A 24,598-nucleotide genomic window follows, 5' to 3' on the forward strand; every position below is an offset into this window, starting at 1 on the left:
TCTTCGGCCTTGAGTCATGTTTTGATGTCATATCTTATGCGGAGGCAACTCTAATAAATTGACTCTCATTTAAAGAGAAGAGGTACCCCACAGCTGAGCTGAGAAAAAAAAAACATGAATTTGACCTCCCTTTTTCAACTTTAAAGTCCTTTAAGTCATTGAAAATCCATGGACATCAAATATCGGAACGGAAATGGTCGTGCTATTCACAACCTCTGCGTCAATGTGTCAAGCTTGATGGTTCCGAAAGTCAAACCCAGTTCTAACGCGGTCCAACCCTCTTTCCTCTTTTTTTAATGAATTTTTATAACATGCTTTGAAAAGAAAGCTGTTGTTGAGAGTTACAATAAGTTTTCGACATTTTGGCCAAAGTAATATCCATCCAAACTGAAAATGACTATTACCTGTAGTTCAGAAATTCGATCCGATGATGATAGGGAAAGCTTGATAATTGACAGCCTTCAACTCAGCGAGAAAGAGGAAAAGTGCTCCTCTGGAGATGATTCACCTGCGCTTCTTCACTACATAGCTCTCTGCGCCAGCAACGGTGTTTGCGGCTTTATGGCGTTTGTAACATACTCTTTGTTTTCACCATTCTTTCCTCAAGAGGTAAGCACTTATATTTATTGATTAATGATATATCACAACAAATGAAGCCTACATTGGAAAATAAATGTAATTCCTAGTATAATAAGTGACTAATTGTCCTCATATAATGATTTCAAACTCTAAATCAACAAAGAGGGTTACGGATGCTCCTTTTAGAATATTGAATCATGTACCCATAATTTATCAGAAGTGTGTAAAAGCATAACAGTTTCAGTAGAGACTGTAGTGAAAAAGGTGAGGATGTGGTAATATTTTTCATTGATAGCTTCGTAACCAGGGTATTTTGACTTAGACTTCAATTTGAATTTTAATCTCCTGCTTGTAGCTATTGATATTCTTAAAAGCATGTATAATAAAGCCTTTTCTTCTTCTTCTTTTTTAAATATCTGTTTTTGTGAATGTTGATTTACTCCATTTGTATGATCCTTAAGGAAACATTTCTTCTTCTAGGAAAAACAAAACTGCCCATTTTATGCGGAGGTTACAGACAATATAATAGAAATAGCCAAATACATATTCCTTTGCAATAAAGAACTTTTTAGAAAATTTCAATCACTTCCTTTGAAGTAAATCTCTTCGTGCTATGTCAGCACCCTGGAAAGTATCAAGTTAATAGCTTTTAACGTACATTAAACTTATAAAAAAACTAATTTATATCATAATGCTATGATCTCATATTATGATAACATTTCTTGGAATTATCGTCATCATCATTTACTTTTAGCAATACAAAACAAAACAAATTTCTGAAAGAATTATAATTTATAGAAGGCGAGGAGATGTCATTATAACCTAGTGGATTTTTTTTACCGTTATTTTTGCCAGATCTAACGGAAAAACTTTAAACCTTTCCTTCATCTTTTCCTCTTAGATCAATGTCAACATCCTCTAAAAAGTTTTAAATCTGGCTTTCAGATGAGTTGTAAAACGATGGTGACATTTTTTCTACTGTTACCAGTTCTAATGGAAAATGTCTGTGGTCAGAATTGATTCTCTAATCAAAGGAAGGGCTTGTTAAACAACAGCCTTCAATCCAATAGGAGAGTGCAGTACTCGAGCTCAGATTGTATCTCTTGAGTTAGTTGACTTTAGACTCTTCGAAGCATAGTTATTATCATCCCCATCAGTATTGTCTACTTTAGGCACGTTCTGTAAATCATTCACTATTCTTTCCCAGTAAGGGTAGCACCTAGCAATTCCAATCGCTCTGACGAAGGGATAACGCTCGAAAAGTCAGCTTTTTTACTCTTTGCGGTGGCCAATTTACGTTTTCAACTCAGTTGTTAACACTAAATTACCTGCTGGCTCTTACATTTTTTGATGAATAATAATATACTCCTGTCTAGGACGCCCACGTTTGCCAATTTTTACACTTTATTAAATTTAACCAGTATGTAATGTGTTAACGATCCTCATTCCTAAATGTCATTTTTTTCCTTGAAATTAATCAAGAATATGCCGTGAGAAGATTGTTAAGGTTTCGGATGCTTCTTCCCTATGGATTGGATAATCTGCCTTAAAAATTTCATTTGTTGTAATTAAAGTAGAGTGAGACGAGTGTACTTTCAAAATGAGCCTTTTTTTAATATTCGTCTGACTGATGATTCATGCCCTAAAGTTACTAAGTAAGTTGTTCTTTTGTTTTGTCTGTTTTGTTATTCATCTTATGATTCATATCGACATTCCAAATTGTTTCTATGACTGACGATATCACCCACTATTCGGTAGCAAGAGAAACATGTGGTTCGGGAGAACAAAAAGAAAAACGCAAATTTGCAGACTTTGATGGGTCTCATTGTTTAAGAAATATCGGGAAACGTTACTCAGATAAAACCCACGTTCCAATATTATCTTACCTTTTTATCGATGTTAATTTCACCATAAAGAGTTTAAGGGGTGACCTTTCGAGAGTTAGCCCCTAGTCGATCGCTCTGACGAAAGGCCAACGCTCGAAACGCCAACCTTTAAACTCTTTATGGTGCCCAATTTATGTTTTCAACTCAGTTGATAACACCAAATTACCCTCTAAGGGTGGCAAATAACTGTCCTCATTTTGGTCAAAGGATTATCCATTCCGGTCCATAATGACTACTAGTTCAGAGATTCTACCCAATGATCGGAGGAAAGGCTTGATAAGTAACAGCCTTCAAGTCAGTGGGAAAGAGGAAACCTCAAGCTCAGAGTGTTCCTCTGGAGGTTGTTTACCTGGGATTTCTCACTGCGGAGCTATCCTCCTTATCAATTGTTTTTTGAACTTTATCATGGATTTTGCTACAGAAGCGGTGTTTTCACCATTTTTCCCTCAAGAGGTAAGCAAATTAAGTCGATGTTTCATGGACTTTCATTGTCATTTATGTAAAGGTTTTAAATTGTTTGGCTTATATTTCAAGTTATGCTCGCATAAAGTCCTTTAAGGTCTACATCACTAAGGTATACAAAGCTGAATTAGTTCATGTATTTGACCTAGACAGACCGTGTTCGTGAAGTTTTATTCGTAGTTGTTATTGCCACTGACAACAGTTAAATGCTAGAAAAAGGATTTTATCGTAATAAATGCTTGAATTCAATGCAATTTATTCTTTGAGTTCTTTTTCTTTCTATCAAGCATTTTAGTGGGGAGGTTGCTTTGCATGAGACTCTGGTTCCCGCTTGCATCTGACCTTCTTGTACTTTTTTGAGTTATTTGAAAAAAAAACATCTATGTTAGCGTATAGAGAGTGGTATCTTGCTCGCACCAATCAGATCGCCGCATTAGGGCATGTATCTTGCACCAATCAGAGCGTCGTTTTTTTTCTTTGGTTTTAGAGGTGTTCAAATTTCAACGAAGTAATGAGAGATTCAGAGAGAGCGGTTCGTAACATGGAATCATCTTTAAGAATGAGAAATGTTGGCTTTTCTGTGTTTTTAACGTATATTTTACCGCACTTTATGAGAAGTGCGATACTACTGGACAGCTAAAAGATATCCGATTACCTTTAGTAAACGTGTTACTCATGCTGTCAAAGTGGTGGATAGTTTTGTGGAGAGGAAATGGGGTCCTCTGCCCTGTAGCACGATCATGGTTAATGTTCCTTCACGACGAGAGTGAGTGGAAAAATTTTGAATCAAATATTGCTTGGGGTGTTGATGAATCGCACCAAACATTTTGATTTGAGCAGTTCTTTAACGGCAAGCTGTGTTGCAAGATTCATGATTTGTTGAGTGTGCCGATTATATTTTTCTGGATTGGTTTGCTCGGTGCTATCTCTAGATGAATGTCTGATTAAAATTAACTATGAACGATTTTGTGTATGTTTTCGATGCCTAGAAAAAGTTATCTTGTGAAGTCTTTTGTGTTTGGCCAAGGACGAATTCAGATACCATCGTTATCATGTTTATCTGATTTTGTTATCTAGATGAATGATTTACGGAGGTCAGTTTATATGGTTTGATCTACTAACGTCGAAAATACATCAAGTCGAAGGAACAGTTTTAGAGGGGGCAACTGGGGCCTATTAGAAACCACAAAACCATAGAAAAAATCATCCAAAACCGAAAAAAAATTCGATCAAAACCGAAAACTGCCTACAAAACTGTCAAAACCGATACATTTTCACATCCCAGTCATTAAATCCCTGATTGATCCGATACAGTGGTGACAAGTCGAGCATACAGAGTAAACTACACTCATTTCATTACAGGATTTATGTATGCTATGGACTTGGCATTCGTATCTACTAGTATCTGCTTAAGTTAACAGCTGCTCTCTCGAGGAACTCGAACGTGGTCTCTGCAGCTGGTAATGGAAAGTAGTTAAATTAAGGAAATTCGCACAAAAGTACTCTATAGGTTTGCAATTTTGCAGTCGCAAAACGCTATAACCCTGGAAAGTTTCATCAAAAATCCTTAATCCAACACTTCCATTTGCGAACTAAGACTTGAAAGTTTGGAGATTCTATTGGAATGTTGAATCAATCAGTCACGTGCACGTGTAGCCTGTAACTCGGTCAGCAACTTCAAGGTGGCGTTGATAAAGATACTCTGGCAATGTTCCGTGCTTAGCCGTACCCTACGTGTAGCCGTACCCTCCCCTCCCCCCACCTTGAGGGAGGGAGAGGGAAGGGGGGAGGGTAAGGCTACTCGTTGGCTACCTAGGAATCCCTGCGATATTCCGATTGGTTTGTCACGCATTTCTCTCGATAACTTTTGCGTTTAGCGGCTATTCGAGATCAGTGGAGGCGCGTAACTACCGCTCAGATCGAAGAGAAATCGGAACCCAAATAGGTCAAATAGGAAAAATCGAAAACCGCATCGGATATCAAATCCGAAAACCCGCTGGTATTTTTCGCGAAAACCGAAAACCAGATCCTAAAAAACGGAATATCCGCAAACCGCAATGAACACCAAAACCGAAAAACCGAAGTTTTTGGGCACAAAAACCAAAAAACCGATCTAAAAAAATAGCTGAAACCGCAAAACCGAAAATCCTAGTGCCCCCCTCGTTTTGGTCTCGGTCCGCATTTTTGTCAACAGAATAAACACATACCGTTTAAAAAGATGATAATATGAACCACTTGCAAAGCTGTCAATTGTTTCTCGAATGTTGCGCGTGTTAAATATTCAGTAGTGACAACTCATTAACATCTACATTTACTTTTATTACATTGGTAAAATCTGTACAGACATCACACCAACCAACTCGCGCGCAAAGTGAGAAGACTATATGAAGGCTTGAAATTATATTAAGATCGATTTTGATCAAGAAATGGGCCAGGAATATTCCACAATAGTGCAAATAATCGGTAAAGCTGATCGCGGAAAAGCGATTGCATGACGCTCGGTAAGTTGTAAGATGACATGTTATCACATACCAGACGAAAAAACTCTTTAGATTCTCAGTCCGCATTTTGTACTCACTCTGCAGTCTACATTTTGTACCTAGTCTACATTTTATTTCCGGTCTGCAGTCTGCAGTGTGCATTTTGTACCAACAGGTATCCGTGGCTCCAATATAGTTTATTTTTGGTTACAGTTATTCGCACAACACACACAATTTACCACAAAATACCTGTGTGTGAGTTAATTCGACATTTTTGTTCTTTTCCGCGTTAATACTCTTCTTTCCTTTTAAAAAATTGTTTACCGTTTACATATTTTGATCCAGTCCTAAATAAGAGCACAGAGTTCAAGTACTCTGACACGTATCTTATCCAAGAGGTTTTATTACTCGCCCCACCTACTATGCGTTATGATGCATTTTTGCGACTACATTGTAGGAAATTTGCGGCAATTGTTCAACCTTTTATCTGCCGTAACTAATTTGCACTTGCAGCAGTTTCTTTTTTTTACATTGCAGCAGCAGTAGTTCAGCAACTGTTATACATACTCGCTGGAACTATTTTATTTTGTGGTGGAAAGAGTCTTTCTGCACTAACAAATAGGGTTTTGAAAACACGTCCCTTGAGCACACTATGAGTAAGTCTTCTGGAAGTTGAGGAGCGCTGTTAGTAACCCGCTGTCAATATTGAGAGATGACCTTTACAACAACAAACTACCGAAAGTAGAGATCTTCCACCGGGTTTAGTTTAGTTGTTTAGTGTCAGTTCACAGTACTTTTCCCTACATTTAGGTTGATAAAGCTAAAGTGCGTCAATTTCGTTAAAGAAAAATTAACTCCGACCATAGCCTTATAGTAATATGGTAGGATATATTTACATACTGCACCTCCCAGGCTTGAGCCGATGAAAAGTCTGTTGAAAAAAAAATATATTCAAAACACAACAACAAAAAGACAAACAAGAAGTAAAAAAGGAGATTTAATTGACACTTAGATCTGTCATTTTTAACTCGTGAATTGCGCGCATGCGCAAGAGCGAGTTATAGATATGATGTGGGGAATGCCATTCGCTCGCTCGCTCGCTCGCTCGATTGGTCGATTCCTGTAAACTTTTTTTAGATTTTAGGCTTTTGAGTGCATTTGATAGTTTTTGGCGAGCAATAAACAGACAAAATGGCGACCTTTGTTGCTAAGAATAATGGTGGGGTGAAAAAGAAGCCAATGATAATCTTAAAAGAGTTTTTTTTTTCGTTTTAGTTTCAACAAGCGGCGCCAGCGACTGGCAGGCATGTAAGGATTCACACTGAAATAACAGAACAACCTTCGTTTTTCATAAAATTGTAATTTACAGTCCTTGAACTTAAAAACAATCCGAAGATTCATTGAAAATATCACTTACTGCGAAGCGCTCGGAGTTTACAGATGTTCAAAAGCTTCTTCTGTTATGGCGTGAGATTGAGGACAAAATTGATCATTACGTTTCGTCGCGTGTGTTTTTCCTGTGTGAAGCAACAGAAGATGCCGGCGACTGACGAAATAACAAGTTAACACGAAAATCAGATAACACCTAAACAAACAATTTTAGCTACCGATTTTCAGTGAATTTTTAAAGAACAATTTTCTTTTCAGTTTCAAGACAATTTGAAGATTCAATATACATACAACGTACTAAAATGCGAAAGTTACACACCACAAAATTGATAAATAGGCCTGAAATGAAATTCTATCTTGTTATTGATTATACGTTGCCTAGCACGTGACTTAAATCTACCCAGGCGGAGATCCAAAATGACGGTGGGAGGCTTGGCTTAGTTATATCACTCGAAACTCGTTCCCGTTTGGCTCATTTGATAAAAAGGGAATCGTTAATGTTTTCATTAAGACAATATTGCCTTGATTTTCTAATATTTACAACGAAAGACAGTAAATTTCACTTTTCACCCACATTTACTTCCAACCTTTTCTTTTGAACCAGAAACAAAAATGATAGACGTTTAAAACACATGACATCATCCACCTTGTCAAATGTAATAGCATGATCATTTCAATTGTAATGCCTTCTTATTCCAACGTTACTTTGTTTCTTTGCTACATTAGCGAACACTGAACTACTGCTCGTACTCTAGATATGACAATCAACCACACAATTCCCTAAACCAGATAACAATAAACATAGTCTAAAAAATCATATGTCAATTCACGAGTTTGCTCACGGAGCACTTTGATTTTTTCTAAGCGTCTGTAAATACCAGCGAGAAAAGGGATACGTATGCGTTATTGACCATGGGTGAGGTCAAGATGGCTGGATATTGGCCGAGTTTTTTGTTTTTTTGTTTGGTTTTTTTTTTTTTTGCGTTTTATCAGCCGAGATGAAGTCTAGGTCCATGAAAGTGCGAAAAAAGAATGAGTCAAACATCCTGCCGTCTTGACTTCACTTTTGCATGATCAAGAGAGGATTTATTGTATTAAAAGAGATTCGCTCAGATATGAATCAAGAAAGACTTTTCTTTTTCGAGAGCCAGGAAGGAAAACCAATCGTGTTTGTAGCAGAATTAACCCACCAGACTAGTTTATGTATTTGTTTTATGTATTTGTTTTGAATCTCTTTTGCTCCTTTTGCAACTCAGCTCAACTAGTAGCAGTAGCAGTAGCAGAGGCAGAAACAGGAGCAGAAGCAGTAGCAGTAGCAGTAGCAGTAGCAGTAGCAGTAGCAGTAGCAGTAGCAGAAGCAGAAGCAGAAGCAGAAGCAGAAACAGAAACAGAGGCAGACGCAGTAGTAGTAGCAGTAGTAGTATCAGTAGCAGTGGCAGTAGCAGAAAAAGAAGCAGAAGCAGTAGCATTAGCAGTAACAGTAACGGAAGCAGAAGCAGAAACAAAAGCGGAAGCACTAGCAGTAGAAGTAGTAGTAGCAGTAGCAGTAGCAGAAGCAGTAGTAGTAGCAGTAGTGGAAGCAGTAGCAGTAGCAGTTGCAGAAGCAGAAACAGTAGCAGTGGCAGAAGTAGTACTAGTAATAGCAGTAACAATAGCAGTAGCAGTAGCAATAGCAGTAGTAATAGCAGAAGCAGTAGCAGAAGCAGAAGCAGTAGCAGTGGCAGAAGTAGTAGTAGTAATAGCAGTAACAATAGCAGTAGCAGTAGCAGCAGCAGTAGCAGTAGCAATAGCAGTAGTAGTAGCAGAAGCAGTAGCAGAAGCAGAAGCAGTAGCAGAAGCGGTGGAAGCAGCAGAAGAATAAAAAGTAATAGCAACAGTATCAGTAGTAGTAGCAGAACTAACAATAACTGCTTGAAATCTAGCTCGGAATGTTATTGCACTGTGACTTGACAAAGATTTTGATGTGATGCATCAAAGATGAACACAGAATATTTACCCTAAATAAGTCATGCTTGTGTAGAGGCTTGAAAGCTCTGCATTTTTTTTCTCGTTGTCAGGCATTCCATTTTCCCTACACAATAGCAAATAAATGTAAAAAACCGAATATAAGAGAAAAATTTCGTCAGGTTATGCTTAACGTAACCGTTTGTTGGATATTATCACAAAATCGCGATTTAATTTGGTGGTTTTAATTTTTAAAATTTTCTTCTCTTAGTATATCTTGGGGTTCATAAATGCAGGGCTTTGTACTCGGCTTATTAGAAATGCCGATCGACATCAGAAACACAGGAATGTCCTGCGGAGTCTAAGGAGACACTCAGCAAAAACATATGTCGTGGGGAACTATCTCAGGGTTGTGCGTGACAGACCTATATCCAATTCCGCTGCCGGCAATTTCGAAAAGGTTGTGTTTTGTCAAGGTTGCGGGCGGCTTGAGTGCGCCAGAACTGATCGAGTAATAGCAGCAAAGACTGCTTAAACTACGAGCCCTTATCTTGAATTTTCATATTTTCATGATTTTGCAGCTAGGCCCTTTTGGGCTTTCACCGAAACACTCTTCTTCTTCGCACATTACATAGTCTAGTATAATACTTAGAAATTATGGCAAAGATCACCATGCACGCGCAACTGAAATCAAGAGATGTTAGTGGAATTCAAGAACCGGATGTTTTACCACCAGAAAACATCTCGGAAGTCATTTAAATGTATTTTAACACATCATAATTACCTTTTTACATTATAGCGGACTAAATAATTCAGTTCGAAAATACTCTTTTGTAAATAAACCACGCGCATTTCAAAAATTTCAATGTAGTTTCAATAATTAGTTTTTAAAAGTTTGCAAAATTTTTTCTCGGGAAATTTAGTTAAAACAGTAATACTAGTTTGACTTGAGAATAAAAACAATTCTAAAAAAGGATAGTACTGCTACTTCGATGTAAAAATAAGGTGTACATCGGAGAGACTGGAAGACCTATGCAAGACAGAATTAAGGAGCACGATCGAGACATTCGACTCGCCCGTACCGAGACCTCCGCCGTTTCAGAGCATGCCCACAACACCGAACATAAGCCACTCTAGAACGAAGTAAAGTTTATTAATCGTGACCCTTATTACTACACACGCAAGGTCAAAGAGGCAATACATATAAGACTTCACCCTAACAACATCAACAGGGATAGTGGAATAGAAATTCCAGAAGCGTGGATACCCACGATCAAAAAACACAACAACAGGAGAGCCGTGTGACAGCGGACCGCCGAGGGAGCAAATCCCTGAGTGCACAGCAAGGATCGAAATGCACCAATCAGAGCTGTTGAATAACAACTAATCATAGCAGAGCATCATGCTTTATAAGATCACGCATGACCAGTCGACCTCATCGCCTGAAGAAGACTAGCAGTATGCAGTCGAAACGTCGCGATCTACATCACGCGTGACTACATCGTGAGACAAACGAAAAACTTAGCTTTTATTGTGTTTCACCACGATGAATAACCACAACCTTTTCTACAACATTATTGTACTTACCTCAATTGGTAAGAATGGCGCGTAAACTGAATATGCTGCGTATTGGACGAAATAAACCAGGCACATCGAAAAAAGAAGGACTATGTTACGCGAAGTCCAGGTTTCTTTGTTTGTCTCCGGGGGGGTTTCACCGGAGCTATTAGTTAGGAGAGTCTTGGAGCTGCTATTCTTCATGGTGAAATCTCCGCCAATATGCACCGATATGCTATGAACGCTGGCTTACTTGCAAGTAGTAAGTGTGATCATCACACGTGTAAGTGGCAGGGTTTATAGGGCTGGTCTCAGTCTCCATGTTTCGGCTGATATTTTTCGGAAAAATTATTTTGCAACAGTTTGCATATAACTTACGAAATTGTTACAGGCATGTTAAGACGAAGTCGGAGGGCTTTCTCATCCTTCTGTGTAGATATCTGGTTCACAAAACTTCCTTTCATGATAATTTTGGCCAAATTATGTCTCTACTGACGACGGCAATTAGCTACCAAGGGCAGACTGATAAAAAAGATTGTGCGATATTTCTTCTGAGAGGCAATAGGGATGAGCAAAGAGCTTTTTACGTTCTTATCCAAAGATGGAATACCGATATGAAGAAGTTAGAGACGTCATGAGTTTCTAAAGTTAATGATTCGAGCCGGTTAGCCCTTCGTCAGAGGATTTTTGGGTAATGTTTGGTTTATTTACATAAGCACGGAGCTACGCTGTTGGTAGGAACATGGTAACGCGAAGAAAAAAGAATAAGTTAGTTGAATCGAAAGTGTTTCTTAATACTGTGGGATTAGGGATGTCCATTTGAAGGTTTTTTTTTTGTTGTTGTTCTAGAGTTTTGCGGCTTTCTGAGCTGTCTAGATGTGGCGAAAGGTCACAGACTGTCATATCGTGCTTAGAATGATTTGGAAGATAAATTGTCTAACGACTGATTTGAATGTGTCTTTTCCAATCCTTACTACGTCACGAAAGTGTTCTCGGAATCAGTCGCCAAATCATCTTCCTGTTTTCAGTTTTCAGATTTTGCCTAGGTTTGAAGTCTGAAATATCTAGCAAACGCACTAAAGCAATTTTATCATGTTCGAGCAATTTAAACATAAGGCTATGATGCAGTCGAAAATTTTTAGCACACTCCCCCCCACTCCTTTGAGCTTGTTGAGAAACCTACGATTGACCACTTGTCTGACGAAAAGCTGTTCAAAGGATGTTTATTTCACAAAATAATTTATTTATGTCTCCAACATAAACTAGAAGAGAAATTTTGAAAAATGAGAAAAACCCCGGGACCGAATGAAATAAAATCGCCTCTCGAAACGCATGTTCAGCTTGTTTGAAACAGAGGAGACAACGTGTGGTCTTTCATAATTTGAATTTAGATGGAATATTGGAATTTCATATCACTGTAACAGGCTGCAGGGGATATTTATCAATTGGTTCGTAGGTGCTTCATCGATATATCAAGCACGCGGGAAGTTTGATGAGCACGAAAGTAGCGTAGGAGTTGCTCAAGGCGCAGCCAAGAGCAACTCTAGCCTCTTGAAACTATCCAAGTGCTTCAGTTTCTCGATGTGCATTTCATTTTGTCCGCTGTGCATTTCTCAAGATATGAATCACTTAGAAGGTTTAAAGAGCGCTTAAGAAGCTAGTGTTGCTCTCGGCTGCGCCTCAAGCATCTCCTACGCATCTTATGCGATCCCCAAACTTTCCACGTGCTGCATATCTCATTGAACGCACTCCGACTTATGAAACAAAAATTCGAAATCCAACATAACTTTAACATAACTTTCTCTCTGATTGCCCGAAAATCTATCGTTTATTGTGCCGCTAAAGCACTAAAACTCTTCGGCCTTGAGTCATGTTTTGATGTCATATCTTATGCGGAGGCAACTCTAATAAATTGACTCTCATTTAAAGAGAAGAGGTACCCCACAGCTGAGCTGAGAAAAAAAAACATGAATTTGACCTCCCTTTTTCAACTTTAAAGTCCTTTAAGTCATTGAAAATCCATGGACATCAAATATCGGAACGGAAATTGTCGTGCTATTCACAACCTCTGCGTCAATGTGTCAAGCTCGATGGTGCAGAAAGTCAAACCCAGTTCTAACGCGGTCCAACCCTCTTTCCTTTTTTTTTATGAATTTTTATAACATGCTTTGAAAAGAAAGCTGTTGTTGAGAGTTACAATAAGTTTTCGACATTTTGGTCAAAGTACTATCCATCCAAACTGAAAATGACTATTACCTGTAGTTCAGAGATTCGATCCGATGATGATAGGGAAAGCTTGATAATTGACAGCCTTCAACTCAGCGAGAAAGAGGAAAAGTGCTCCTCTGGAGATGATTCACCTGCACTTCTTCACTACATAGCTCTCTGCGCCAGCAACGGTGTTTGCGGCTTTATGGCGTTTGTAACATACTCTTTGTTTTCACCATTCTTTCCTCAAGAGGTTAGTACTTATATTTATTGATTAACGATATATCACAAACGAAGCCTACATTGGAAAATAAATGTAATTCCTAGTATAATAAGTGATTAGTTGTCCTCATATAATGATTTTAAATTTTTTTTTTTGTGAATGATGATTTACACCATTTGTATGATCCTTAAGGAAACATTTCTTCTTCTAGGAAAAACAAAACTGCCCATTTTATGCGGAGGTTACAGACAATATGACAGAAATAACCAAATACATATTCCTTTACAATAAAGAACTTTTTAGAAAATTTTAATCTCTTCCTTAGAAGTAAATCTCTTCGTGTTATGTCTGCACCCTGGAAAGCATCAAGTTAATAGCTTTTAACGTACATTAAACTTATAAAAAACCTGATTTATATCATAATGCTATAATCTCATATTATGATCGTGGAATTATCGTCATCATCGTTTATTTTTAGCAATACAAAACAAAACAAATTTCTGAAAGGATTATAATGTATAGAAGGCGAGGAGACGTCATTATAACCTAGTGGATTTTTTTTACTGTTATTTTTGCCAGATCTAACGGAAAAACTTTAAACCTTACCTTCATCTTTTGCTCTTAGATCAATGTCAACATTCTCTAAAAAGTTTTAAATCTGGCTTTCAGATGAGTTGTAAAACGATGGTGACATTTTTCTACTGTTACCAATTCTAATGCAAAATGTCTGTGGTCAAAATCAGATTTGATTCTCTAATTAAAAGAAGGGCTCGTTAAACAATTGCCTTCAATCCAACAGGAGAGTGCAGTACTCGAGCTCAGATTTCTCTTGAGTTAGTTGACTTTGGACTCTTCGAAGCATAGTTATTATCATCCCCATCAGTATTGTCTACTTTGTGGTTTTTTAGGCACGTTCTGTAAATCATTTACTATTCTTTCTCAGTGAGGGTAGCACCTAGCACTCCCAATCGCTCTGTCGAAGGGCTAACGCTCGAAACGTCAGCTTTTTTACTCTTGACGGCGGCCAATTTACGTTTTCAACTCAGTTGCTAACACTAAATTACTTGGTGGCTCTTACATTTTTTGATGAATACTAATATAATTCTGTCTAGGACGCCCACGTTTGCCAATTTTTACACTCTATTAAATTTAACCAGTATGTAATGTGTTAACGATTCTCATTCCTAAATGTCATTTTTTCCCTTGAAATTACGGAAGGGCTCGTTAAACAACAGCTTTCAATCCAACAGAAGAGTGCAGTACTCAAGCTCAGATTTCTCTTGAGTTAGTTGACTTTGGACTCTTCGAAGCATAGTTATTATCATTCCCATCAGTATTGTCTACTTTGTGGTTTTTTAGGCACGTTCTGTAAATCATTCACTATTCTTTCCCAGTGAGGGTAGCACCTAGCACTTCCAATCGCTCTGAAGAAGGGATAACGCTCGAAACGTCAGCTTTTTTACTTTTGACGGCGACCAATTTACGTTTTCAACTCAGTTGTTAACACTAAATTACCTGCTAGCTCTTACATTTTTTGATGAATATTAATATACCTCTGTCTAGGACGCCCACGTTTGCCAATTTTTACACTCTATTAAATTTAACCAGTATGTAATGTGTTAACGATTCTCATTCCTAAATGTCATTTTTCCCTTGAAATTACGGAAGGGCTCGTTAAACAACAGCTTTCAATCCAACAGGAGAGTGCAGTACTCGAGCTCAGATTTCTCCTGAGTTAGTTGACTTTGGACTCTTCGAAGCATAGTTATTATCATTCCCATCAGTATTGTCTACTTTGTGGTTTTTTTAGGCACGTTCTGTAAATCATTCACTATTCTTTCCCAGTGAGGGTAGCACCTAGCACTTCCAATCGCTCTGACGAAGGGATAACGCTCGAAACGTCAGTTTTTTTACTCTTCATGGCGGCCAATTTACGTTTTCAACTCAGTTGTTAACACTAAATTACCTGCTAGCTCTTACATTTTTTGATGAATACTAATATAATTCTGTCTAGGACGCCCACGTTTGCCAATTTTTACACTCTATTAAATTTAACCAGTATGTAATGTGTTAACGATCCTCATTCCTAAATGTCATTTTTTCCCTTGAAATTACGGAAGGGCTCGTTTAACAACAGCTTTCAATCCAACAGGAGAATGCATTACTAAAGCTCAGATTTCTCTTGAGTTAGTTGACTTTGGACTCTTCGAAGCATAGTTATTATCATCCCCATCAGTATTGTCTACTTTGTGGTTTTTTTTAGGCACGTTCTGTAAATTCACTATTCTTTTTCAGTGAGGGTAGCTAGGAATCTCTGCGATATTTCAATTGGTTTGTCACGCATTTCTCTCGATAACTTTTGCGTTTAGCGGCTATTCGAGATCAGTGGAGGCGCGTAATTGCCGCTCAGATCGAAGTGAAACTGAAACCCAAATAGGTCAAATAGGAGAAATCGAAAACCGCATCGGATATCAAATCCGAAAACTGCATCGGATATCAAATCCAAAAACCCGCTGGTATTTTTCGCGAAAACCGAAAACCAGATGCTGAAAATAGGTATATCCGCAAACCGCAATGAACACCAAAACCGAAAAACCGAAGTTTTTGGGCACAAAAACCAAAAAACCGATCTAAAAAATAGCTGAAACCGTAAAGCCGAAAATCCCAATGCCCCCCTCGTTTTGGTCTCGGTCCGCATTTTTGTCAACAGAATTAACACACCGTTTAAAAAGATGATAATATGAACCACGTGTAAAGCTGTCAATTGTTTTTCGAATGTTGCGCGTGTTAAATATTCAGTAGTGACATCTCATTAACATCCACATCTACATCTACTTTTATTACATTGGTAAAATCTGTACAGACATCACACCAACCAACTCGCGCGCAAAGTGAGAAGATTATATGAAGGCTTGAAATTATATTAAGATCGATTTTGATCAAGAAATGGGCCAGAAATATTCCACAATAATGCAAATAATCGTGAAAGCTGATCGCGGAAAAGCGATTGCGTGACGCTCGGTAAGTTGTAAGATGACATGTTATCACACGCCAGACGAAAAAACTCTTTAGATTCTTAGTATGCATTTTGTACCCAGTCTGCAGTCTGCAGTCTGCATTTTATACCTAGTCTACATTTTGCATCCGGTTTGCAGTCTGCAGTGTGCATTTTGTACCAACAGGTTTCCGTGGCACCAATATAGTTTATTTTTGGTTATAGTTATTCGCACAACACACACAATTTACCACAAAATACCTGTGTGTGACTTAATGCGACATTTTTTTTCTTTTCCGCGTTAATACTCTTCTTTCCTTTTGAAAAATGTAGACATCACTTATAATGTTTCAAGTAATGCAGTCATGGAATTTTCTGACTTGAAAAGATCCCTAGCTTCCTAGGATTTTAATTCGTCTCCTGGATAAGGAAGTGTTGGCGTAAAGGGGAGGATGGTAAAAAAGAATCTCTTTCACAAGCTTCAACATTGCCATGACTGAAAATTAAAAAAAGAAATACTCTGTACACTCATGGCAAAAGGCTCATCACAATTACCTTGAAAAGTACAGAGGTAGAAGGTTTGAGGGGAGAGGGGTGGAGCAAAGGGCTCAACTGGCAGAAGTAGGAGCTTAATGAGGGTCTAGGGATGGTTGTTGTGCATAGTTTCCAATCAATAATGCCTCTTCTATGGTTTCTTTTATAAGTTTTGCGATTTATCATTTAATTTTTCTTCTTCTTTTTTGTTGACTTAAAGGCAAGGGATAAAGGCGTGTCTGGAACTATAGTGGGTTTGATCTTTGGAACTTATTCGTTTGTGATTTTCATCTTTTCGCCATTTTGTGGAGTTCTTGTAAGTATTTGACTCTGAAGGATATTCATAATAGTTGAAATATTTAACCATTTGTTTGTATATTTATCATTATTCCCTTTTCCAGCCGATTAAATACTCCACCATACTTATTTAAGTGTTCATTTTTTGCGATAAATAACTTAATCACATTCACATCAAAGTAGACTCAACAACAGCTTTTTTTCCATATTTTCTTGAATATTAGCGCCCGAGCGATTTTTTAGAATTTTTGCTGAAAGGAGAGGCGCTTATTGGAAAGAGGGCGTTTAATCAAGGGCAAGGGGAGGGGGGGAGGGGCGTGCTTATCAAGTTAGCACAGCAATAGGATGAAAACCAAAGAACAGATAACACACATAAGTGATCTCAGTACCACATGGAGATAAAAATAAGTGAAACAGAAAAGAAACTATTCTCCTGAACTGATTTTGCGGTAGTTGAAGTTTGTAAAAGTTATAAATAAAGTGACAATAGGAACAGTTTTTTCTTGTACGCCTACCTCTTAAGAAAGTAAGGGAGGAAGTGGGGTGCTTGTTTGAGATTATGGGGATGGGCGCATATTCGGGAGACGACGCTTACCGGTATTTGAGCTTGGACGCTTATTCGAGGAAATACGGTATTTTAGAGTTACTTCTTAAGATAACAAACTTGATCCCCTTCAGATCAAAGTGGGCTTAACGAGGCAGAAACTGAAACAGTTTATAAAAATAGTGCATCATGACAAATCTATATTTGTCATCCTCAACCCTTTAATTTCTAATAGTGACAAGCATCTTATTCCTCCTTACAATAATACTGATGAGTCATTCATTAAGATTATGAGAATAAAGGAAATTATCTCCATCCAGAGAAGCTTTGATAGATAGGTGAATTCTCCTTGTCTGTACCAAAGAAATGTACAGAAAGAGTATAGAGAATTTAGATACTGACATTTGGGCGTAAAGAGATAACAGATGATTTATGAGAACCACATGGCCACAACTCAGTTATATGTAGTTTTCTGCTTGGATCAACAATTAAATTCCAAGCTTTTTTATAATCATTTACTGAGGAGTGATTTGTATCACTTGCAGATACCAAAATATGGCCCTAGGTTTGTTCTCTACTCAGGGCTTCTTCTTTGTGGGGGATCATTGGTTTTATTTGGGTGAGCTAAAATATTGAATTAAATGATTTCTGTATTATGATTTCTGTATTTAATCAAACAAAGAATCCCTTGGTTGCCATCTTTTCTTCTCCTCATAACTCTTCTGCCTAAAATTGTATGGATATTATAAAGAGAAATTTCTCTCAGGTCAATCTTGGAATCGAAAAAAGGCTAGCTCTCAAATGCAGCATTTTTCAATGGCTTGATCAGCTGGGAAAGACTTGAGCAAGTAAATATGCTGAGCACTGTTAAAAAAAAGCACTGTTAAAGTTTAAACGGTCTTGGAAATGAAGTGTGAAAAGCACTAAAGGGAAAAACTAGGAGGTTAAAAAGATCTGACTTGCCCCTTTACTGCTTTAAACAAAGATACACTATGTATGGCTTTTGTATCTTTCAGATTTTGTGACATGATTGTAGATCGGGATGTGTTCATAGCTGTTTGCTTTGTGTTAAGAGCAATATGTGCCATTGGAGGGGCTGCAACTGAAACCTCAACAGTGTCCATTTTGCTGACAAAATTTCCTGATAATGTTGGAATGGTTTCAGTATGTGGGATTTTTTTTTCTTGAATTAAAACTAAATCAGTTTTGTAATAAATGTATTGTTGGTCTTAAAATGTGAAGATTACAGTAATGATGTACTTTGATATGCACGATGAATTAGAGGTTCTAGTCGGTTTAAAATGATATGAAAGAAATGTGCAGTTATCATATGACGTAGCATAGTGACTGATGAATGAATGCTTATTTTTAGTTATAATGATTAAGGTGGCTCTATCAAACTCGCTGAGAAAAGGCATCACTCAGTAGCCACTGTATAAAGCTTGTCATGAAATTTCCTGAGTAATTCTCTTTTTCTTTAAACGTCATTTTCTAGGGCGTGGTGGAGACAGCTGCTGGAGCCGGAAATGCCTTTGGTCCAGTTATTGGAGGATTTCTTTACACAGTATGTACAAGGCATGATCTTTATCTGATACATTTTCTGGTTTAAATTTGTAGGTAATATATCAGGTAAATATGATCTGGTAAGCATCCTTAAATTGATGAAATTGAACAAGGAAGTCATGTCGATCAACGTTACATTAAAAAACGTTACTGGTTTTCTTTTTTTCTTTGAATACCTATGCTCCTTTCAGCCATGTTTCAGTACTCGTGTTGTCTAAGAGACGCTACCTCACCCCCCACCCCTCCCCTACATCATAGTGAGGTTGAACACTTAGTTATCCCAGCTTTTTCGTCCACAGAGCATATCGAGGAAATAAACAAAGATATTAGTGTGAAATGCTGTCATCAATGTTCATTCATCTTAAATGATCTCATTTCTAGGTTGGTGGTTTTAAACTTCCATTTTTTGTCACGGGTAGCACTTTGATTGGTGCAATTCCAATTATAGCATTGGCACTTGGCAAAGGTTTGATTTTGAGATTTTTTTTGACCATCTAGTTTATCTTACTGGTTAAATATCAACAAGGATTCCATGAAAGCTTTGTTTTAAGCTGAAGTAATAAAAATAAATTACAAACAGGTTCAAGAAAAATAGTTTGCCGCGAGTAAACAAAATAGCGGAACGGCGTTTGAATCAGTGCATATGCACGGCTCGATGTTGTTGTCTTTCGATTTTGTTTCAATAATGTTATTAAATAATTGAAAATTAAGTCATCATAATGGAAATAAATTTCACCAGTAAAAATTCCAATTTTTATTCTACCTTTATTTCATTAAAAATTATCCAGAAAACTTTCAACAAAAACTTCCGTAAAAATTATCAGATCGCAATCGCAGAGGTAGCCAATTCTGGCCACAAAAATCGCATTTTAGCCATCTAAATTGAAGTATTCTTCAGAAGCACGTCATAGTTTGTGCCTTCATCTTGCATATGGCCATTTCTCTTCAGTTTTCTCTTTTAATCTCTGCTCGAGTTCTCGGTGCCATTGTGTTCATTCATTGAGAAATTAGTTTTACTCTTTGCTCTTCTGACCGGCAGGTCATTCAGTTTCAGGCTCTCTGATTGGTTTAATCGCACTTTTTGAAGGTTTTCATGAGAATCAGCAACTTGATCACAAAATAGAAATAAATTTATCATTCTATCTTGTAAGCTTCTCGGCTGCGCCTCGTGGTTTGTAAACTTTTCACGTGTTCTCCCAATATTACGCCATAAACCGATAGAAAAAGGGGTTTATTGCTTAAATACATATTAAAAAGGCGCTGAGATTCAAAGATCCGTCAATATGATAAGGGAATGAGTAAGAAAAGACGTCAGTCTATAAACAATCTTTCAGTTCACCCTTGAGTCGTTGTTGTTATGTATGTCTCCTTTTTATGATGTACGCTACATAGACATAAACTAGCTTTGAAATCGTTTCGAGGTAATATGTACCATTACTCTTTAACAAACACTTTGGTAACCAAATATCATGTTAGCCACCAACATGAAAATTCAGGGTAGATTGGTGATTGTGTCTGTATACCGATGCATTTGTTCGCGGATTGGCTGCGCCCCAGGTTTTTCATTAGTTTTTGGAAAGTGTCGAAACGCTTGTACCTGCGTATAAGACGCACCCCTAACATAAGTTCCATTCTTTGGCTGTGGCTAATCTATGAGTAAAAACAGTATATCAAGCCCATCCTTTAGGATCGTGTGGGTAAAAAGCATTTAACTGAAAGGAAATTCAGCCCTGGGGCCGCATATTTTTTTTGCTGATCACCTCTAACTCAGGCTATGGGAATAAAACGAGAAACAGGAGTTCCTCCACTGCATTGAGTGTAGTTTTGAGCCATATTAGCCCGTCCCTGAGAAGTTTCTATCTAATATTACATTGTGTTAATTTAAAAACTACAAACCAGGAGAAGAAGAGAAGAAAGACGAGGAAAAGGAATCAATATCCAGGTTAAAAGTGCTTAAAATTCCATCTGCACTCATGTTATGTAAGTACATGAGTACTCTTAACATTTAACCTATTATTTCTGTGATTGCTGATGCACCCTGGGTTGAGGGTAGCCAGAATACTTCTTTTGGCAGAACATTTATGTGGATACCACGCCTATCTCAAAACAAGTACCTCTGAAAATAAGTCAGGATCAGCGATTGAAAAGAGCAGAGGCCTTTTATTTTAGCTACATGTGTTAATGAGTTAGAGCTGTTACAATTGTAAAGAGAAATGAGATTGGTCTCTAATAAATTTTTCTGCCATTTCATTCCAGCTCTCTGCTTTGTCGTCAGTGGTTTTTCATTTCCTTACTTTGAGCCTGTCTTAGGGCCGCATTTAGAGCAGGTACACCACGACTTTTACTTTAATATTATGACAGGTGTTTTTGACTTAACATATAATGCTTTAGACTGTCACAGAGCATGCTACATCAACTGTATGGTTTTATCAAATTTGACCTGTCTTCGAGAGGAAAACCTGGGCACCAGAATCTTTTAACGCGAACATTCGAAAATACTCCAGGATTTAGTTAGTTTTGTTTAACTTCCCTTTCGTGATTCACTAAACTCGCGCCAAAAATAAAAGTGATCACCAATGGGTCACTTGCATTTTATTGTGCATCACCTAGATTCCTTCTATGTACTTAATTTGAGTTCCTTATAAGCTCTGTGGGATGTTTTTCTATTTTCTGAGTAGACATTGTCACTACTTCGGTTTCCGGTGTTAGACACTAAGTCGACAGGCTCTCATTATTATTAACGCTGCAGGATGCGCTTTTCTCCGCACGTTGGAAGGTTCGAGACGAGTCGGGAAGAGGTTTGCTGGAATCTGGCAGAGCCCAAACAGACCGCTGGCCGGCTTGCTTTTCTGAAGAACTCAGGCTTCCTCGCAGGCAAAGAAACGCTCGTGTTGCAGCGCTCATGATGAGTGTCTGCTTGAAGGCTTAATAGGAATGCCTGTTTCTAGTTACTAAGATGCTTCACTTAAAATTCAGTTCGCCAAAATTTTAGAGCCGTCTGTCTTCCAAGCTGAGCTCAATTGTCCAATTTTTTAAGGTTCTCAAACGATGGTATCTATTCACTTCACAGATGGGTCAAAATACAACACAGATTTATCTCGTTTTTCTTTATTGGTCTGGCACGTACACTCTGTTAGCGCCAATAGTGGGCTACATAGGAGATAAAACGGTAAGTTATCGCTTTAGCATAGCAACAATTAACTTTGCATCAGGATCTGACATTATCACAATTTCCAAATCTACGGTCCAAGAAATTTCATCAAAAAGACAAGCGATTACCATCAAAGGAAACTAAGACTTCTTCATGTGAGTTTTTTTTTTTCTTTTATGTGGAATTGTAAGGGAAGGGGTGGGGTTCCCAGTGCATTATGGAATCCGTAATGGTATGTTCAAACCGAATTTCACGATGACCAACAAGGTCCATTCCTTTCCAATCAAGAGTGTCTTTCTCAGAGGCCGGGGATTGGGTTGCGTTGAAATAAAATGGATTGTAAATAGCAAAAAGTGCTGTGAAAAAATGGCGAGTTTTGGCGACGTCTTGCTGTAGAGAGTTTTCCCAAATATTGTCTACTTGGATTTCTGTAGGTTCTCTAGGGAGAACAGTTACCGTTACCTCCGATTTACTGTTGATTCAGTTGTCAACTCGAGGCGTCACTTCAGAGAAAAACTCATATACCCGCAATCTGGGTTCGCTTGTTAAAAACTCATGTTGACGCCTCTTTCTCGTGTGTGATTTAGTGTGACTTAAAAATAAATGCATGATTTTTATACGATTCCATTCTTCTCTATTAATTTCTTCTCAGAACTGTTATCGATCGATGATTATAGTAGGTTTTATTGGATTTTTCATTGGATATCTGTTGATGGGACCTGCTTCATTCCTCACGTTCTTACCACCTAAGTATGTGTACTAATCATTTTGCATACTCTTGAAATGTTAACGCTTTAACTCCCACGGGATCTGATTGTTATTTTCTATTTTGGCTGCTACAAATTTCCTTGAAAATTGGTAACGAGAATTTGGTGCTAGATCACGAAAAGACTTCTACTTGATAAGATCGATTATTCTCATTACCTGTTTGCTGGACAAAGTATGGAAATTATAGTGATAGGTTACAGTTTTATAACTTCTGGGAGTCGTAAGGTGAAGAAAAAGTACACGTTAACAAATAATACTCACAGATAAGCTGCAATTTAAGCAATTGCAGAAAAAAACCTGTAAAAGTTCAGGTTTAAATAGGATTCGAACGAGCGCTTCTAACCACTGAGCCGCAGAGCCACATTTAGTGAGCAAGGCAAATTTAAGTGGGGCCTTTATTTGCCTTAAAATAATTTGCCAACAAATATACTGGCAACATTTTGGTGAATGATCGAAACTTTTCAAAATTAATCTGTGTTTTGAGCGATTAGTACATGTTCAAACAAGTCAGAGGTCACCAGCGTGCGATCCCACGCAGATTTGTAGCTGCAATTATCAACTTTCAAGCCTATTTCTAAATCAATCGAAAACTGAAGTTCAGTCACCTGAAAAAAACCTTATTTTGATGGTAAACTACTCATTGGATCCCGCTATTCTTGCAGGACGATTTGGCTGGTTATTTTTGCAATAACCATCCAAGGAATTGCTGGTGGTTTTGCTTTTGTACCCATCATGCCTGACCTTATTAAAAGTTTAAGGTAAGTAACAATGTTTTTGTAAGGCTCGTTTCTTTTCTTTACCAAGGATAAAGTTTCAGTTAGTGAATGGCAGAGTCTAGGAAATCCAGTTGGGAAGAGTTTAAGTTACTGGAAGACAACCTAATTGATTTATTTATAGATATGTTTTTGTGTCAATGATTTTGGGCTTGCTTTTGTTACCTCTTTTCCTCTTGCAGGGCAAATGGAATGCCCGATAATTCCTCAACAAACGCGCTTGTGTCGAGTATTTATGGTTCTATGTACTATTTAGGGTATGTGCTCTTTTTTCACTAATTCTCTATCTTTTTTGTGTTAGTTGCTGAAACGGCAACATCCGCTCTTAAAATGTATCATGTACATTTTTTCAATTCCTTCTTTACAGAGCAACAATTGGACCCAGTCTGGCTGGAGTATTAGATGATCATTTTGGATTTGAGTGGGCCATGAGTGTAAGTGCTGTTTTCATCATTCGAGGCATTTGATCTACGCTACGAAACTTAATATTATGAAGAGTTTGGGGATAAGTCAGTATTTATCGAACGGCGGTGGTGGGGTGGGGGAGTGAAGGATTTTGGTAAGGATCACATGGTTTTCAAGGGAAACAGATGGGGGATCACTCCGTTCAGCCGTCGCAACAGAGTATAAGGGGAACTATAGAAAATTAACTGTTAATTACCTGTCAGTGAGAGGGGACAAGAGATGATGAGGCGGATTTTGGTTATGTCAAGATAGAATTTAGTTCCAACAAACTCCCCACCCCACCCCCCCCCTCCTTCCTGATCGCTAAATAATGACCCGAGTGTCCTTAACAGAAATAACGATGTACTTGTAACAAGTATTTATTCTCGGTTTCCTACTTTTGCAGGTAGCAGCTTTCATCTGCCTTTTCCATGTGGGTACACTGATAATTTCGCTTCCGCATGATTATTTTACTTTATTTTTGGTGTTTCGTTCTTTCATATTTCATTTTAAAGAGGAAGATTTTTCTCGAAAAGAAATCTTTTTATTATATTTGCTATTGTTGTTCTTTTTACGTAAAGGTTTTGTAGTTTAAGTTTTATGAATATCTTCTGTCACCATCTTAGAGTTTCTTTGTTTTTTCAGACCCTGGTTATTTGTTTATTCACGATGAGTGAAAAGATCTCTTTAAGGTTGGTAGATAGCTCAATGACGTTAGTAACAGTTGTTCTTTTTTCTGCTAAAAGTACTTTACTAGTAGCTAGAACCCCTTTTTGGAGTAATCATGAAGGAACGTAACTG

The 24,598-nt window shown here is 37.8% G+C and overlaps 1 protein-coding gene across 2 annotated transcripts in view; it reads left to right on the top strand.

The window, feature by feature from the left end:
* Positions 1–24,598, top strand: part of LOC113670455 (MFS-type transporter SLC18B1) — a 26,560-nt gene continuing 1,962 nt past the window's right edge. Inside the window, exons 1-16 of one of the 2 annotated variants that reach the window (XM_089202882.1) lie at positions 1–609; positions 2,673–2,918; positions 16,478–16,573; positions 17,644–17,717; positions 18,115–18,262; positions 18,594–18,662; positions 19,043–19,127; positions 20,561–20,641; positions 20,918–20,988; positions 21,732–21,830; positions 22,465–22,562; positions 23,243–23,338; positions 23,536–23,610; positions 23,721–23,787; positions 24,204–24,230; positions 24,443–24,489. In XM_089202882.1, coding sequence (XP_089059008.1) covers positions 394–609; positions 2,673–2,918; positions 16,478–16,573; positions 17,644–17,717; positions 18,115–18,262; positions 18,594–18,662; positions 19,043–19,127; positions 20,561–20,641; positions 20,918–20,988; positions 21,732–21,830; positions 22,465–22,562; positions 23,243–23,338; positions 23,536–23,610; positions 23,721–23,787; positions 24,204–24,230; positions 24,443–24,489 — 1,595 coding nt within the window. In that variant the 5' untranslated portion in view covers positions 1–393. Of the gene's footprint in view, positions 610–2,672; positions 2,919–12,276; positions 12,759–16,477; positions 16,574–17,643; positions 17,718–18,114; positions 18,263–18,593; positions 18,663–19,042; positions 19,128–20,560; positions 20,642–20,917; positions 20,989–21,731; positions 21,831–22,464; positions 22,563–23,242; positions 23,339–23,535; positions 23,611–23,720; positions 23,788–24,203; positions 24,231–24,442; positions 24,490–24,598 lie in introns of those variants that run through there. The other variant, XM_089202883.1, reaches the window with a different exon arrangement.

The sequence above is a fragment of the Pocillopora damicornis genome, chromosome 4 (genome assembly GCF_964200805.1).
Source record: "Pocillopora damicornis chromosome 4, jaPocDami1.2, whole genome shotgun sequence".
In the NCBI taxonomy this organism is placed as follows: Eukaryota; Metazoa; Cnidaria; class Anthozoa; order Scleractinia; family Pocilloporidae; genus Pocillopora; species Pocillopora damicornis.